The sequence below is a fragment of the Toxotes jaculatrix genome, chromosome 11 (assembly GCF_017976425.1).
Source record: "Toxotes jaculatrix isolate fToxJac2 chromosome 11, fToxJac2.pri, whole genome shotgun sequence".
In the NCBI taxonomy this organism is placed as follows: Eukaryota; Metazoa; Chordata; class Actinopteri; family Toxotidae; genus Toxotes; species Toxotes jaculatrix.
Window position 1 is genome coordinate 14,942,406 of NC_054404.1, and position 18,280 is coordinate 14,960,685.

Here is an 18,280-nt window from a genome sequence, read left to right on the forward strand (position 1 = left end):
AACAAAAGAGCAGAGATCCTCAGAGGTCTCTGGGGGATCATTAAACTGCACCTGTCTCGTGATGTATATCTTGGTTTTCTTTACATAAATTACTCATGAGGGAAAGTGAAGGCCCGCATTCAGACCTCAGGCCAACACAGAGACCGGAGAGTCAGTCAGCTACCAAAACACTTTGCAGGCAATGTCGCCGACATGCACAGACTATGCTTGGGTTGTAGATGATACTGAAATTCAAAATGGACGTCTAGACTGTGAGTCCTGTACTGTATCTTCCTTCAAAGTGACACTCTGCTCTGTTCAGTGCTGCCATTCGGTACATTCAGCGTCCTAATTCTATGCAAAGTTGGAGTTGCTTCTCCCTGTCAAATTGTATGATAAAGTATTGTGAGAGATCAAACTTTGGACCAGATTGCATTATGATGTACGGGTGTGGCTATTCTTGAAATCCTTTTATTTGCGAGTATAAACCCGTCATTCTTTACTGGTGAGATCAATGCAGGGAGTGCACCCAACACGACCTCACACAGACAAGGAATGTGCCTGTACATCAGTATATCACTTTGGTTTGTGAATATGATCTCCAACCGAATCTTAGAGTAGCAAGTTAATTCATTCAAGAGAAGATACTCACTCCTAAACACACGTACACTCACTCACTCACGCACATTCCAGCGCATTAAAATGGAGAAAGAACATGGCTACATAAATTTACTCCAAAGACAATTTATTGTGTTTTGTTCCAGTAGAGAGTCTCTGCTGTTTGCAGGAACACTAAAGCTCACCGTGACAGGGCGGACTTAACCTTGCCAGTGCATACCTATCTTTGTGGCACAAAGAGCACATGCACACACACATACATACATAGTAAGGTGTATGACAAAAGAATAGGTACCACCCCATAAATCCCATACAGCCTCAGCCCAGCTTTCTTTTAATGTCTAACATCAGTTTTTTGTGATAGGAAACCTGGCAGCTGATATTGTGCAACTTCAAAGCTATATTTCATCTGACCTAGCTGAGGCTGGTGCTGCACGGAGAACAACCTTCACAGGCAGTCTGCCTCGGTATCAATTAAAGCACACAGTCCAAAAAGACAGAGTAAATCAAACTCGGAATATTGGATAAGGGACAAGGCAGAAATGAGCAGTCTTCTGAAAATTCATCTCCGTCTGAGGGAGTTAAGACAAGCAGCCTATCAGGATTTATCATTCTATCATCATCGTCAGCGTCAGATAATGCGTCAAGTACAATATCTTTTCCTAATGGACAAGGAATGAGTGACGCTTGAAATTTCATTCCATTCCAGATAGGCAGAATTTTCCTTCAGCCTCTTTGAGGACTTAGCTGTGGGTTACAACATGTCTGCACTGATAATGGCAGCATAGCGGGAGATAATAAGAGTTTTTCCTGGTCAAGAAGTAAGTGAGAATTACGACGAGATCACAGGAAAACAAAGTGGTGCCAGTGACATGTCCCCAGGAAATATTAACACTTTTTTAACTTTGGTATTATGTTGGGAGAGTATTACTGGAAACAAATGCAATTAGTTTCAAGACACCAGAATAAGTCATGTTTACGTTTGCCAAATGATGACAGAGAACAAATATGTGCAGGTAAAATATTCCAATTAGAGGAAGCTCTCAATACGAAAACTTGAGACTCTTGAGCATTGTTTCAAACAATTTGACTAGAATGAATGTGTTTCAAAATAAATTCATACATTTCTAATTCATTCTAATACAAATTTTCATAAACTATTACAGACGACAGAGAGAGTTTGGTTTTAAAAGAATTTTGATGACTAATGTCACCACAGTCCAGAGTCAGGAACATAAGTTGTGAAGTAAGTCTCTGTCTGACATTAAAATTCAAAACAATGTCTGGAACAACCGAGAACACTAATAACAAAATTAACTTTCTTTCTAATGTGAACAATGTGTGGTTTACAGACTCCATCCATAAACCCAATTTTATCAACTTTCTGGACAGACTGACCCGTCATTACAAACTAAAACCAGAGCTGGATATGTAGTTGAGGTTCTGTCTCATACCAAAGACCATTGTGTAAGACTTGTTTGTTTTATTGAGTTTGTTAGCTGACAACCCAGTTTGTAGAGTGTTAAAGTCAGATTGCAATGCCTCTTGAATTTGTGATGAATAAGGTTACAAAGTATATATTACAATATTGTTGGCATATAATTTAACCCAACAGTCGTAAAAAAAATTAATTGGAGATAAGTAAAAAGAAAAAAAAAAAGTACTTAAGTGTTCCTAAAGTAGAACTGTGAAGCACACATAACATGCATGTAAGTATGATGTGGCAATGTATTTATACCCCTAAAGCTTTCATTTCACATTGTCACAGTCCTGTGTTTTTATTCTCTTTTATTACAATTGAGTGTAACTGACATTTTGTTGTGACTGAGGCAGAGAACAGTAAATGTAGAGCTCAAACAATGTGGACGGGTGTGTCAGTATGAACAGTAGTAGCATCTGTGCGTCTGGCATCCAAAGAGGTTGCACCCAGCTGATGTCATCGCTTTGTGTACTGATCTGCTAAGTGGTGGTCACAGTCAGTAATACAGAAATACATCTGTTCCACATACTGAAACGAACAAAATCTGATTCTTGACCATGAGGCATGTGCATGAATGGATGGGAATAACTGCTAATAAAACTGTTTTCCCGCAATTTTAGCTGCAATTATCTGTAATAGAGTCACGATAATGTGGATTAATGAACCTGGTGCAAGATACTTAATCAAACCACTTGGATCTCAGTTAAAAGAAAAGTGGTCTGATTATGCACATACTGGAAGTTTAACAAAGATGAGTGAGCTGAAATGGGTGGTTCCTTCTGACAATTTGAAGTGCTTAAGTAGAAGAACATATAAGAGTAGATACAACTTTTTAAACTTGTACCTATTTTTGATCTTCATCAAACAGCCAAAAAAACAAAACTCCTGTGTTCTTCTTTCCCAGTGAAATCCTAGCCAGAAGGCTGGAACTGCTTTAACAAAACCTGCATGGCCTTTGCAGCAGCCTGCTGTAATTACCTAGTCATGTTGGGGACGCCATGCACAGCAGAACTGGTGTCATGAGACAGACGGGCCCCACTGCTGGACTGAAACAGTCTCAGCCTCCCATCCAGGGTCCCAGTCAGCAGCTAGGAAAGACAGAGGGAAAAAAACACATGACATCACATTCAGCTTTTACTCTTGTGGATGATACTTCAAAGGAACTGTGTCACACATCACTCTCCTTTTTACGACTCTCTATTTGGAGGACCAAGTTGCGTAACAGCACACCTGCTTCCTTAAAGACGAGCATCACCAAGGTCAAGATCCATACTGTGTTTCCTATTGAAATTCTTGATTTTCCATACCTGCTATTTATCACAAAAAAACATAAAGCCACCTGGCCATAACTCTGTTATATAACTCTGTATAATCAAAACTGAGGCTCGAGGTTCCTGCCAGTGTTAGTCATGGTGAGGCAACTGTTTACAGATTAAAAGGGCACCCACACATCAATAAACTAACATCAACCCACACCCTGCATGTCCAGTTAAGATTAAACACGTGCAAACTATTTCACTTTTTAAGCAGCAAGATTTTTCAAATCTTTTTATCAGCCAGCAGAGCAGATGAGAGTGAGGGAGCATTACCTCAACAATCAATCAGCAGCAACAGCAATAGGAAACTCCACATTTGGGGTTCACAATGAGGTTTATGATACATATTTTTATCTGTAGCTGCTCAAAATAGAGTGTATAATATGATGGAACAATCCTAATTCAAGACAGTTGTTCACAAATTGCTCTATTTTCACTTTATTTTTAAGTGTATGTGATGTGTAAGACCAGGGTGTGTAAGAAACCATTTAAAAACTGTTTCATAGTACTTCAAGCCAGGGTTATTTGTACTACACTTAATCCCACTTAAAGTTTTAAAGGACTTCACAAATCCTACATGATGAAAAAGAGGGAAGTGAAAACAACCCAACAAATTGCAAACTAAATGGGAACGCTTGGGTGAATGTCCAGATCTGCTGTGTAGTATCAATGTCATTTATGGTGATTTCAGAGATTTTTAGGTCATTGTAAAGACAGAGTATCTTTTTTAAAATATACTAACAGCGGGAGTCTTGGAAAACACTGATTTGCCAAGCAGTGATAAAAACCACATTTGGTACAGCAATAGTCCAACATTTTTTCCCATGTACTAAAGCTGTTTTATGCAGGAGAAATCATCTTTTACCAGCAAACAGATGCCTGTGCTGGGAAAGGGAGTCACAATAGCTGAGGTCTGACGATGACTCAAGCATACAATGACTAAACTGGGATGGATTTAATCTTCCTTTGATGGTGATCCTTGCAGCCTCTCTCCTATAGACACACAGAGGATTTCCAGGTGTGTGTGGAGCCCAAAGACAAGAGGATTTCTCTAAAAAGGCAGCCAATCAAGCATAAGTGCATTACACCCACATAAGCATTTCTTGTATTTGTTTTTTTAGTGTATGAAAGTGTTTGAGACTCCCACAAAACAAACAGTTCATTTCACTAGCTCTTCCATCTTCAAGGAGTCTTCTTTCACCATGACCTCTTGCTCAGTGACCTTAATGAACAATGGCCAAGCTGTCTGGGTCCCGCCCCCGGGGCTGCTAACATAGCTATTTAAAACTTAAAGAGGGTCAGAGAGCAGTTCCATTAGCAACCACAGCTCTCTTCATCAATTGCCATCCAAAACCATTAGACTGTGTAATCACCTAGGCATTACACTCCTCCATGCAAACATGCTGTCCAGAGTTGAAACTAAATCCTGGGTTATCTAAAAAGGTGACAACAACATTAGTGGAAATTTTAAGTCATAAACTTGCAACAAACGTCTGTAATCCAACACATTCCATCTCTGCAGCCATCCGCCTTTGTTCACTGAGGCTGAAGCAATCTAAGCTGACGAGGGCTGAAGGTTTTGGGTGACCTTCAGGGTCAGAAGGCAGAACTTGCTGAGAGCTGATTCACTGTAGAAATATAGCAGGGGCCATGCTGGGCCATCTCAAGTGAGTTATTAGACTTTCCTTAACATTCCATTTCTAAGAAATGCAGTTTTCATAGGTTTGATCTCTGCTTGAAGATTTATTTACAATGTCAGATGTTGTTATGCAATCCTAAAACTACTGACATACACTACCGGTGAAATGATTTAGAACACTCCCATTTTTTCATTTTTTATTGAAATTTCAGGAGTTCAAGTCCAGTGAATAATCTCAGACAGCTCAAGGTAAATAAAATCAAGTTTAGGTCATCAAAAACTGAAAAATCCTATAAATCTCATGGAAAACAGGTCTTTCCTAATGATTAAGAAATTTACAGTTCTCCAACAGCCATGGAAGTAAATGGAGCCTTAAAAATGAATATAAACAATTCCTGCTGGAGGCCGAACTTTTGTTGATGACTTACAAACCCTCTGTCTGTACAAAGGCAGTCTTGGAACAAACTGTGTTACTACACCCTCTGATGCATTATTAGGACACTGCTGTACTGCAGGAAGTAGTGCTGTATAAGGCTATCAGAATGCTGAGAAATAGGCAAGTAACAAAGGAAGAAAGACTGGTTGGTCAGAGGAAAAAGACCACAAATCAATGGTTCAAAGCAGGAATAAAAATGATAAGAATGCAACGTGGGCCAGACTTTCCAGTGGTGAACACTGAAACTGATACGAACATAAGCTTCACAAATGCCAACATACCAGGATGTTTTGTGCTGTACATGTTGAGGAAGGGTGATCCACATGAGAGATGGGAAAGAAGATCAGATGGTCACCATGGTTATCTCCGCAATGAGGTTACAAAAGGAAATGTATAGTCTATTGCTGATAGTGACTGATATATATTAAATGGTTTGATGCTTTAATAATATTTAAGCATTAATTATCGACTTTGTATTGAAAATAATTTTAAATTGATGGCCAAAATTTGTTCCTAATAAAGCAATTATGAGCTAGATTCTAAAAAGACTTAAAGGGATTTGTTTTAATCCTGAAAATCCATAAAAGCTTCAGGAAAATGAAGCTCACCGCCCACTAAAGACATGACATTGAGTTTTTATTTCATAGATTTTCAGTTCTATCTGACAGGCTCAGACTTTCTGCCTGTTTATCCATCTGCCCTCTAGCCAGTCTCTGACAGGCTGTGTAGCTAGAGCTCATTTCTAAGGCCCTGGACACGCCCATCTGAGTGAGTGTAACACAACGCAGAGGAACGCAGATACAATCAGACTCACTTCATTCCCTGTGTTTGCTCCAGAAGCTGTGTGAGGAATGTTACTTGAAAAAAAGTGCAGGGAACACCCATAAATAAAAGTGAACGGTGAATGTCTATTAAGGCTGACACAATCACAGAATTATTACTTATTTTTATATCAGTTTATGACATGTTGGAGGGCCAGCCCTGTCAATATCTCAGCTGTTTCAAAGTTTAATGCTGTCACCAAAATCATAATGAATAATGAATAATGAATGAGAAACATATTAAAACTGATCTTTTGAGAGTTTTCATTTGGTAGCTTCAAATTAGAAAAAAGAAAAAGACATACGTTCTATGCTTCTACAACATTAAATATATTCTATATTTGTGTGCCTCTGAATGAATCTATGTGATGCTTATTTAGAAAGAATAGTTTGACATTTTGGGAAATATCCGTATTTGTTTTCTTGCCAAGACTTCAATGAGTACGTATGTAAGCAAACAGCTGGTTAGGTTAGCTTAGCTTAGTATAAAGACTGGAAAGTATCCAAAAGTAACAAAATCTGCCTACTAGTAGCTCTAAGGCTTATTGATCAACATGCTAATTAGTATGCTTATTTGCTGTCTTACACTGAGTTAGATCCAAAGTAATTTTCAGTCATAATATATGCCTTTTAACTGTAAATGTGCACATCTGAGCTGCCTTCATGCACTGAAGCTGCACACTCAAGACAAAATGTTGTGTCATCCCAGTTTACACAGAGTCCTTCATAGTTTGTGTACTCAAGCAAAGAACAGGACAACGCTTTCAACTAACACCATGACCAAATGAGAAAAGCTGTCTACTACATGTGAGAGGTTCGGATACTTAAAAAGGCCTCTTGTAACTTTGCAACTGGACCCAAACTTTTTATTTCCTCACTTCCTATTCATTGCAGTTCCAGCTGTGTTGAACACAGGCCAGTTGATTTCAGAGAGGCTGTCTCAGCTCAGTCTGTGTCTCACTCTAATGTGACATTCTGGACCAGACAGCAGAGTCCACCTCTGTATTTGCTGTCTGGCCAGTACAGTAAGAAGAGAGGCGTTTTGCTCTCTGGGGTCAGGCAAAGAGGAAACGAAAAGATAAAATTAAAAGAAAAAAAGAAAGAAACTAAAGAGTGTGAATAGCTAGCTTTTCAAATGACAAATGGCCACAAATGAAATGATACAGTAAAAAGGTCTAGTGGGACGCCAGCTGCTTTTTTGCCTGCCTGCAAAGAGCAAAGATGATACGTGCTGACATTTGGAGACAAGAGTAGCACTGAGCTTGAAAGCCAATGAGATGATTCACTCATTGTTCATCTTCCTACTTGGGACGATAGAACATGTTAACTTTTAGAGACAGCTGCTTGTGTCAGTAAGCGGTCACAGTCCTGCACTAACTCCAACACATGAAGTGCAAATTAGGTCCAAAGTACTTGAGGGAAATAGTTCAGAAAGTTCTCACTTATTCAAAAGACTGACACTGAAAACTGTGTTTTCATTTTTAAAAGAGTTCTAATTTGGATTTTGTTTCTTTTCTTATTCCCTTCCAATAAACACATGTGTATGCATTTAAAAAGTGACCAGAAATGTCAGAGTGCAGCAGTGTCTCTGGAACAGACGAGAGTTCAGTATCTTGCTGAAGGATCTTTCCACGGAAACAAACACATATCTAGCAACTGAAATTACACAACAAACATGATGACAATATGCCAGACTCTTCACCACGAGCTGATTCAGCTGACACTGAAACTCCTTGTCAGTATGTTTAAAACTCTGAAACAAGCACACCTGGTTTAGGATTATTCAAAGCAAAACCCCTGCTCTGGCTTGTAAATGTGTCTCACTGTGCAACCATCCTGTTCATGTCTTTCCAGTCTCCCACAGGTAAAAGTTACAACTTTTACAAATGTTCCAATTCATATGAGTCACATTTAACAAGGGCTGACACAACATACAGAGACTTCAACACCACTGTGAAGATTTGTTTCCCTTCTTTCTTGAATCACTTGAAACCTTTTATTACAAAAAGTCCATCTCCTTCTTTGTCATTTCTCATTGGCATTCACTTGTTCTAAAGCTAAGATTGTAGAGAACCATTCATTATGGTCTACTATTCAAATTCTAGGCGTTTATTTATATTTAACATTTGCCTACCTAGAGAATGGTCATTAAGATGAAAAATCCCCTTTTACACAAACAAGGAGCCAGAAACTCAAACACCTGAATGTACAGATGACAGCTTTCCCATTTGTTATCAATACCAGTGTTCAGTGAGATTCAATAACCAAAGCACAAAGGCATTCATCCTCTCAATTACAAACACAATGGAAGGACAAACAAGCCATTTTTAAATAAGAAGCAAAAAAAAACTTCAGTGTGAGGCTTTGATGAACAGGTCACCAATTCAAACAAAGCATCTGAATGAAGAAACTATCATAACAATAGACAGGGGGTTCAACAACGTTTCTTGTTACTTATTATTAAAAAATACATCAGCATTCAAATCAGTCCACTGGAAAAAAAAATATTAAGGAAAAACAGAGGATACTCCACTGTCCTTTAAAAGAACTCATCTTCCGTAGTAAGCTGATCTTTGCATTACAAAGATGTTTCCACTGCTGATGTGGAACAATGTAATTGGAGCCATCAACAGTACAGAAATCTGAGTAACTCAAATAGAGCATAGCCCCATGAAGTCTATTTCTCTAGTCTGACCTAGTAACCTGTTTCTCTGAAGTCGCTGTTGATTCGCCTCGGGCTACAGCATTTTTCTTTGCCTTTACTTATGATCCTAAATCTCTTAAATTCCAAAATTAATTGGAGGAAGTCACTACAGATGCAGTAACAATGTCTTGTTTTGAGGCCCTACTCGAATTGGACAAACCTTTGTTTGCCTCCCTCATGCAAACGCAATGAAATAAATGAGAAATGAATGACAGAGAACATCCTTATGTGTAGAACCAGCAGGGACAAAATCATTCCTGTTACAAGTGAGAAAATACGCCTTCTAAAATTTGCAAGTGAACTTTTATGGCAGCACATTTAGGTCCAACAGAGGGGAGCGTACAAAACTTTACAGAGGTGCGCCATGTGAAATCCCACAAGATTTTACAAGACAACAAAGTGAAGTGACAGTAAAAGTTGGGATCTCTCATTACAGACTAAAGTACAGGAATAAACCTGAGGGAATGAACCCCGGAGCTAGATCTGCCTGCTTGATGGTCTTTTAAGTATTAGGGTGGAAAACATGAGTGAAAAATGAGTGGAAAATATGCATTGCATTATCTGTCTGTGCCTTGCATCGGAGGGTTCTCACAGCAGTAAATATGGAGAACATCTGGCCATCAAATGTGGCTTAAAAGCAAGGTGAGTACAGGTTGGGGACACTTTTTGCCAGCAAATGTCTTGGTAAGGAGAAAGCACTGGTTTAGGAAATTCAGCTATGTTACTGTTGCAATGTCATAGACTGGCCATTTCCCAGGTATTCTTGAACTTCCACTCATTTTTATTTACACATGACTTCTTTGGCCAAAAATAAAGTAAAAATAAAGATACATATGTACGGTATGAGTCCATTCCAGTCAGACATTAAATCAACCAAATCAAGGTTAACTAGAAACAGCCTCACAAAGTAAAGCCAGGCACTCAATATATCAGTAGAAGCCCAAGTGTCTGAGGAGTAGGAAAGAAACACTTTTCAGTTAATGTGAAGGAGAGTTTTCTGTAACTCTCTTTGTATGTATCTATGAAAAATCTTACACTCAGTTATATTAAGAAGATTGCTCATTTAAATGATGAGGGCATTACTGTAAGAGTCAAAGGTGTAACTTTCTGGATTCTATAGTACTGAACTTCTCAGCATCTTGAAATAATTATAAATCCTCACATTTTCCAAGATACTGTGCAAAGATTTTCCTCACACAGACTGAACTGTTGTTGTTTCCCACTATCCTGCTCTGCTGATGATGTTTTTGTATATATGTCAATGAGTGACTGGAGCTACTCATAATATGACAGCTGAAATGACAAATAATAAGATGTCACTGGTAAGAGTTTTCACATGATTTCAGTAAGATATGACCAGAGGGAGAATTTGTCTTAAAACAATCCATCTGAATGACAAGAGAGCAAACAGCCCCTGCTGGTGAAGAACATGTGATAAAGCTGTGGAAATGCTAGTAAGTGGACCTTGAGTTGGGACTGTTGCAAAGTCAAGAAGTCATAAAAGTGCTATGGATGGAACCACAATATTTACCAAACTCCTATGTCAACAGATCTGTCTCCATGACAACTGAGCTAACTCACTCCACTAATCAAGACTGTGAGATACGGTTGAAAGCTAGTAAGTCAAACCACCCTGAAATTAATTCGGTGAAAATAATAGGCACAGGATTGGAATGTTTCAGTTTGATACAGTTTTATCTCAATTCAATAATAACTGTTAGAGGTCTTCCTTCCCTCAAGGAGGTCCAGAGAAACATTAGGCCACAGTGAATGTAGATTTTAGCCACTGATGAAGAACAGCTCTGTCCCTCTGGGTTAGCAAACAAAAACGTCACTGTGCACTGGCGTATGCACGTGACTGTCCCCAGCTGTGTGCTAATCATATTTAGAGAATTGTCTGACAAGCGCTGGAGCCAACAGTTTGCCAATACAGAATTGCTTGTGTAATGAGAAGCTGTAATTCAATGAACTACAGTATTACTGGTCATTGGTTAGTAGGGCAAAGCAAGTTTCTTTCATGAGAACCAACTTCTGTGCTTTAAATTAAAATGGGAATGAGACAAACAACAACAACATAACTCTGAATCAGGCTGTTCCCATGTGGACATCCTGATTTCCAAAGTGGGAAGCCTTGTCATGGCTCTTTTAGACCCCGTGGAGCCTTCCATTTTTTTCACACATTTGTAAAATTTTATGACTTCAATCTGGTCAAATCTTAGCAGGTATCTGTAGTATGAGATGGCCACTGACAAAAACCTGAGAGTAGAAATCAATAAGAGATGATAAAAAATTATGAGCACAAGTCTGTGCTCCATGTGTGAATATTTGTAAAGAAAAACAGCCACATTTTCATGTGGAAATAATTTGTTATTACTGCAACACTACCACTGCAAGTGGTGACATTTGTATTATCATATATGTTTGGTAAGTTTAAAGCAATATTAAAGCAATATTTTAATCTATCCACCTGACACCAATAGTGAAAAATACAACTGCATTTCAGTGTATAGTGCCAACATTTCTCAATATTTTGGGGGTTTCTGCTTTGACTGCATGTCCTATCAAACCAAACAGAATGTACAGAGGTACTGATGGGGAGTGAGCATGCTCTGACTGATGAAGTGTGTCTTCAAACTCTGCAGATCACTGTAATTCAGCCAGTAAATGGCCATGGATCAAACTTTCCACTTTCAAACTTGGAAATCTGAATGTAACATTGTGCTGCAAAATTTAACTGAATGGATTTACGCAGATGGACATGCAGATTTAAAACATGTGTCTCAAGTCCAAAAGACAGTCAACAAGAAGCCTCATGAGACGTCCAGCAGAGGTTGTGATATTATATTTTAAAAGCTTTCTTTTGCAAACCTACTTGCTTTGAACGGTTCCAAAGGAAAATCATTAACTGGACAATAAAACACTTCCAAAGGGAATTGTTGCTCTGTAAGAAATGCTCCGGAGACTTTGTTGGAGACGTTGAAAGGATGCTGGCATAAAGTAGCTCTGTAAACTTCGATTTCTTATATTCCTGTAATGGCAATTCAAGATAAACAAAGGCCTTTGTCCAGTGCTAAGCATTACTTTTTGTTTTCGTTGGCAAGACTGCTTACAGCCCCCAAACCTCTATGGATATCTACCGGTTTAAACTGAGAGAAGGCCAAGTATAGAAAACAGCTTTAAATTTACTATGGGGACAACTGAAATAAAGACATCACAGCAACAAACTTTAGAATTCACATAATTTTTGACATGTGGCACTCACACAATCCAGTCAATATTGAACTGTCTCTGTTGCATCAGTTTAGACAGAATGCAACAAAATGGTATAACATTATGCTACAAGGGATCTAGTAAGACTGATAAACAGTCAACAGAAAAAGGTGGAAAGCAGCTCCTGAAGTCCACAAGCATATCCTTGTATATATCTTTTGTCGACTGTGGAACTGTGCAGCAAATCACAGGCTGGAACAACCCTACAGGCAGCCAGTCATTCAGTCATACAAGTGGATCAGCACAGTCCACAAAGCGAGTCACTAGATCCCACAGATTTATGGTGCGGAAGAGTGGTAGTCATTATCTGATTGGACTATAAACTGGCCACCACTGGTTAAACCCACAAAGTGATTTGGTGGGATATTCATTCTAAATGAAAATGGTATTGGTCCAGGAGGCTGACATTTAGAAAAAAGGTTGTTGTCTTAGCAGTGTTTAGAGATGCAAAAAGCATTTTTATGTGCGTTTATACACATTGGAATTTCAGGATATTCATATTTTTTATGAGAATACTATATAGTCTGCAACTTCAGTATAATATGCAGTATTTATGTACATACAAAGACAAAAAAGTATGCACCCACACACTAAAACACACATACAAGTACACTCATCCCACACATATGAAATGCTACAAAGAGTTGAGCTTCTTATTATTTCTAGCTCAATTGTAATATTGAATACTTTCATGGCTACTAGTAGAAACACTGTGAGACTACAGACATAAAATCCACCCAGCCTGAACCGTTGGGTTGGTCTCAATAAGCCCTGCTATGTGACCTCAGCCTGAGGATATCATTCCTTCTTTACAAAAACTTACAAAGAGTGCAATGCAAGTAGAGATGGTGCAGACCTGTGCAAACACCTGACTTAATGCATTTGTGAAAATGTATATATAAAACTTTCAACTTTCATAGGCTACCAGTATTTCTATTTGTAAAGTCACCAAGTGAAACTCGAGTAAAACTGAATTGACTGAAGCAGTTTCTTGGACTAAGGATGACATGTCCTCTGACTTACACTACTTTTCACTGTGGCTTTTTTGCTTTTAAACAATTTCCTTCACACCTGTTTGAGATGCTTGAGATAAAGCACAATATTTGGAAGTAGAACAAAACCCACTGATTAGTAGTGCTGTTTTAGCCATGATGTGCAGGGGAGGGGCATTGGGCAAATAAATGTTTAAAGACTCAGCCATTAAGCAGGCCTTTTATAACTGTGGGTATTACACCATTGATGCATATGCATAATCAGGGATGGAGTGGAGGGTAAAAACACACATTAACACTGTTGGCTGTATGAATGTCCCCTGGGGTGTTTATACAGAGTTAACATAGGTCAACATCTGGAAAGAAAGAACAATCTCTGGTTTTACTTTGGCTGACTGATGTCAGTAAAAGAGAGTCAAAATAAGACATTTACTACATCTGTACAAAATATATACTCTGGCCAATAGCTTACAGGGATGTGGAGAAATATGACTGATGCTTTATTTAAGATGATGAGCGATGGAGCATTGAAAGCACGGTAGAGGAGTAACAAAAGAAAGGAAAAAAACAGCCACAAAGACAAAAGGTAAAGAAAGGTTCTTACTTCAGGTGAGGCAGGGTTGAACGTCACACTGAGCACTGTGTCTGAGTGTTTCTGAAGTTTGTGGAGGTAGCTGCTGCTACGGATGTCATACACATAGGCCTGAAATGAACGAGACAGATTACATGAACAAAAGCAGTGATGTACAGATGGAGGACACACTGATCATGAGTTAAGTTGACCCACCTAGTGAAGCTCATTTTAGGTGTATAATACATACAACACACAAGAGTGTTTAGACTGAACAAGAAGCGCATACTACTGTAGATTTGGTACGACTGCATACAAAGTCAATGGAAAGACATAAGCAGATGGAAACAGATTTCCTTTAGGGAAACTTGGAGGGAAATCTTTGTGCTAATCATGTTTAAGTTTTGAGGTTCACACACACACACAGATAAAGGCATGCTTCATACACATGCAGTTATTGTGCGTATAGCTCCACACTGCTCCACACTGTCATGTCTGTTGGTTGTTTGGGGTGAATAACGGAGTATTTGGTCTGAACACCTCAATAGTTCACTGTAAATATTTTCACGCTATTAAAATCTTCTTGATGATCACTAGAAGTTTGTGTCTAAGTTGAGAGATTGGCTAGACAGTAAGTTGGCTTGTGTTGACATCGGTAATCAGACACATAAAATCATGGAATATTTGTGCCAGAATCATTTATCTCAACTGAAGCCAAATGACTGTGGAGGTCAATGGTGTATTTAAATAAAAATCTGGAGCTGGTTATCCATTCAATATTCAATAGTTTTTTAGTGATAAACAAAATATGTCTGTAGTATCAGAAGCTGGCATCAAATACTTTGCCAGATCTACTTTTCTTTGCTGACAGAAACTGATTCTCCCATCAAAGTGCTAGTAAAACTGCCTGCGGTGAAGTAACATTCAACACTGATTCACAAAGCACTTTCAAATATTTTGTTAAAGAGTAACTTAATACCAGACTGAAAGGCTTGGTTTCATTGCAGTGTTTGGTTGGAAGTTTTAAATGTGTTGTATCCAGCACCCTTATTCAGTGATGGTTGTGGTCAGAGGTTTGCTCCGTTGCACCTGTAACTATACTCAACAGTGATGCCACAGTGTACTGACACACCTGAATACTTCTACATCACTGCAGCAAGGTGAGAAGTTAAACAACAATCCTTAGGATTTGCCACTGTCTGCAGCAAATCCAAACGAGACATCAAGTACTGATGTCAGCTGATGTCAGCCTCACAAGACAAAATACTGTCATGCTGACTCTCAATAGCTTTGCAATAAAAAGCCACTTAGAGTCACGGAACCCTTGCAGATTGATTACTGTTATTTTCTGCTTTGAGGTAGTAAAAGTCTTATTAATCAACCCTTTTCTTGTGTGTTAAGTAGGTGAAGATTTTACACTTGGCCTTGGGTGCACAAAAACCATTTGCATACTGCTTGTGTAGACATCTTGGAATCAAGACTTAAAAATGATATCTTTGAAAAGATATGTGAATGTGTTAGCACAGTTTTTGGAGTGCAGTCTGAGTTTTAAGACTAATTCGTTTGCTTCAGTGCCACGAGCACAGATAAAAATAGATGTGGGGATGTTTGTTACCAGACGGCAACTCATCAGATTCCTGCAGCTGTTTTGCATTATGTTTCCCTGAAAAATGCTTCAAGTGAGCTCTGTCAAATGGTCCATGGGTAGAACGTCTCCTGTCTGAGGCATATGACGTGAGTGGTGCCTGACAGGGCATTAGATACTTGGAAAAGAAAGGTTCTTTCGGGAATGCTAAAATATAATAAGGAACCCCAGATGTATCAGTTTATATCAACAGTAACTGAAGCAAAGAGCAGGGGCAACAGAGCATGAGGTATGAAAACTATCACTAGGCAGGCGTCTTGATTAATAATTTAAAAAAGAAAACTGGTATATTCTAAATAATCAACCATGGCAGTTGATAAGAGGGGAAGTGAAAATTATACGTATTTCAACTGAAAATATAATAGGTTAAAATCGACCACACTGAAATCATATTCAACTTAGATTGTTTTTGGCCTTGTGTTTTTTGGAAAATGTGTAATATGATCTAGGGAGTCTTTTTAGAGCATTCTGTTTCTTTTTTTTATTTTCCATGATTGCTTTTTGATATATTAAGACAAGTACAAATGTGTCTGGCTTATGGAAGTCTCAGGGCAGCTACAAATAAATATGGTGTAGCTCACTACCGTATACTCTCCTGATTTCCACGAAACGTTGGAAATGTCCGATCTCGACAGGGATGCTCTCAAATGTCCATGCTGTGCTTGAGTCCCAATAATTAATAATAACCAGCAGCATGCATATATTATTCCACTGCTTTCAACAAGCACATAGTCCAGAAGAAAAGAGAGATGGATAAGGAAAAGGGAGGCAGTCTTCTGAAAACGTCTTGAAAGCAAATATAAGGCATGGTCTGGAAAAGCAATTAAACAGTTCTGCTTCGACATGAATGTTGAATTTGACTTCTATGGAAAAAGGCTGGAGTCCAAATAAAAATCTGTGAGTCAAGCACAAACAGTCCTCACCTTAAAAGATGGTGAAACTGATAAAGGTACGCTGCTGTTTTCCTGACGTCTTTCAGATATACAAGGTCAAGTAAAATAATACAATATAAAGCGTATTTTCTTTATATTATTATTAAATAATTTACTGTAGTAAGTCTTTATACTTTGCTGCTTATGGGTCTGGTGAACTGCAACTACACTTCAACACACTTAGCAGCATAAATAAAAGCGGACTAGCGTTTTCATAGAGGACTTATCTGCCCCTTTGCATTATGGGAGTGTGGGAATGATTTAAACTTCTGTGAAAATATCTAGCAGAACAGCAGATTCACCAAAGACTAGACAAAAACTAGCCAGACACTAAAAAACTAGCCAATGAAAATTTGATTATTATGGTAATCTTGTCAAATTATGATTGCACAAGAACATGACTGTGCGAGATACAGTATAACCAGAGAGGTGTATTCAAGGGAGTATTCCAACTTACACAGTTATCCTCAGAGCCTGAGGCAATGAATCGGCCACAGGGAGAGATGGAAGAAGAGCATGGATGGCAGCGATTTAGATGGTTCTCGTAATGACGTACACACCTGAGGAGTAAATGCAAACAGTGGTCCAAACATACAATCATACAATCTTAGTTTGACTGAGTCCCTTTGGGATTTAATCAATATATGTAAATTTTGGCTTGTGCCACTGCAATGGTCATATTAAGAGCAACTTAATATGTATACTGTAAAATAATCTAATTTAATTCAAATTATTTTACCCTGATCTCTCTGTCCCAAAGAAAAAGTGTGAAATAGAAAGGGCCATCATTGTTAAAAATAATATTATAAAAAAAAACAATGGTTGAGAAGTGAGATATCTTTGGTATGAGCATGAGTTGTGTTTCATACCCGAGTGCAGTTATTTTTATGTTAAAGTGATCTGAACTCTGCAGGAGTACCCAAGGAGCAGAATGCCACCCTGCAGACTTCACGTTTTACAAACATCTGAACAAGCTGAAGACAAGGAGTTGAGAATGACTCAAGCAAAACACAGGAAAAGAGAAGGTAGTAATGACGAATGGCCCCCTCGTGCAACTTCTGTGCTGTTTCATTTGGTTTGCAACAGCATGTAATGTCTTTACAATGCCACTAACAGCTAGCTGAGCTGGGGTTTGTATATGGGCTGGCATGTTGGCAGGGCTGGGCTTTGACAGGATCTGGTGAGAACATGTCTTTGACATTCACATGTTAATGTCATTAAGCTGGACTAAAAGTAGGTCATATTCACTGGTGACTGAAAAGAAATCTGATATACTCAGTAACAGTGAGTTCTTGAAACATACACGGAGTAGACACATGGGAACACATTCATACAATTACTAAGAAATAAATACAAACTTTATGAAACTTATAGTGTCATAAAGTTTGTATTTATTTCTTAGTAAAAACTTTATAAAACTTATAGTGTTGAATAGTTGTAAAGACTGTATCAGTGAGATTTTTTGTGGTGTTGTAATCAAAGGGATAACTGTATTTTGTAAGGTGTTCCTCTCATTTTTCCAGTATGACTGACAGTTAGTGAGGCCAATCAAATGGGAAAAAAATGCAACGCAAAACACAACAAGATAAACGACTCAAGACAACCCATAATCTTGACTGTGGGGATGATGGACTAGTGCTAAGCTCTTTGTAAGAAAACACTGAAAACTGAGAAAGAAAATTGAAAGTTATTCATATTTGAAACAATTTCATCTTGTAAATGCTTCTAAATTTGTACTGGTTAGCTTGAATTTAAGGATATATTTATAACCAGTAGAGTTATATTATTTCCAGTCTGACATCTACTCATGACAAAAATAGACAAAAATCTGACCTCTAATCCTTTTGACGCATGGCAAGATGAATGAGACATATCTG

The 18,280-nt window shown here is 38.3% G+C and overlaps 1 protein-coding gene across 1 annotated transcript in view; it reads right to left on the bottom strand.

The window, feature by feature from the left end:
* Positions 1-1,408: 1,408 nt before the first annotated feature.
* The window catches only part of wdr27 (WD repeat domain 27), a 40,041-nt gene continuing 23,169 nt past the window's right edge, over positions 1,409-18,280 (bottom strand). Inside the window, exons 22-25 of the mRNA XM_041049536.1 lie at positions 16,861-16,963; positions 13,860-13,958; positions 3,056-3,165; positions 1,409-2,553 (exon numbers count right to left, since the gene is read on the bottom strand). Of these exons, the coding sequence (XP_040905470.1) occupies positions 2,472-2,553; positions 3,056-3,165; positions 13,860-13,958; positions 16,861-16,963 (394 nt within the window). The 3' untranslated portion in view covers positions 1,409-2,471. The remainder of the gene's footprint in view (positions 2,554-3,055; positions 3,166-13,859; positions 13,959-16,860; positions 16,964-18,280) is intronic.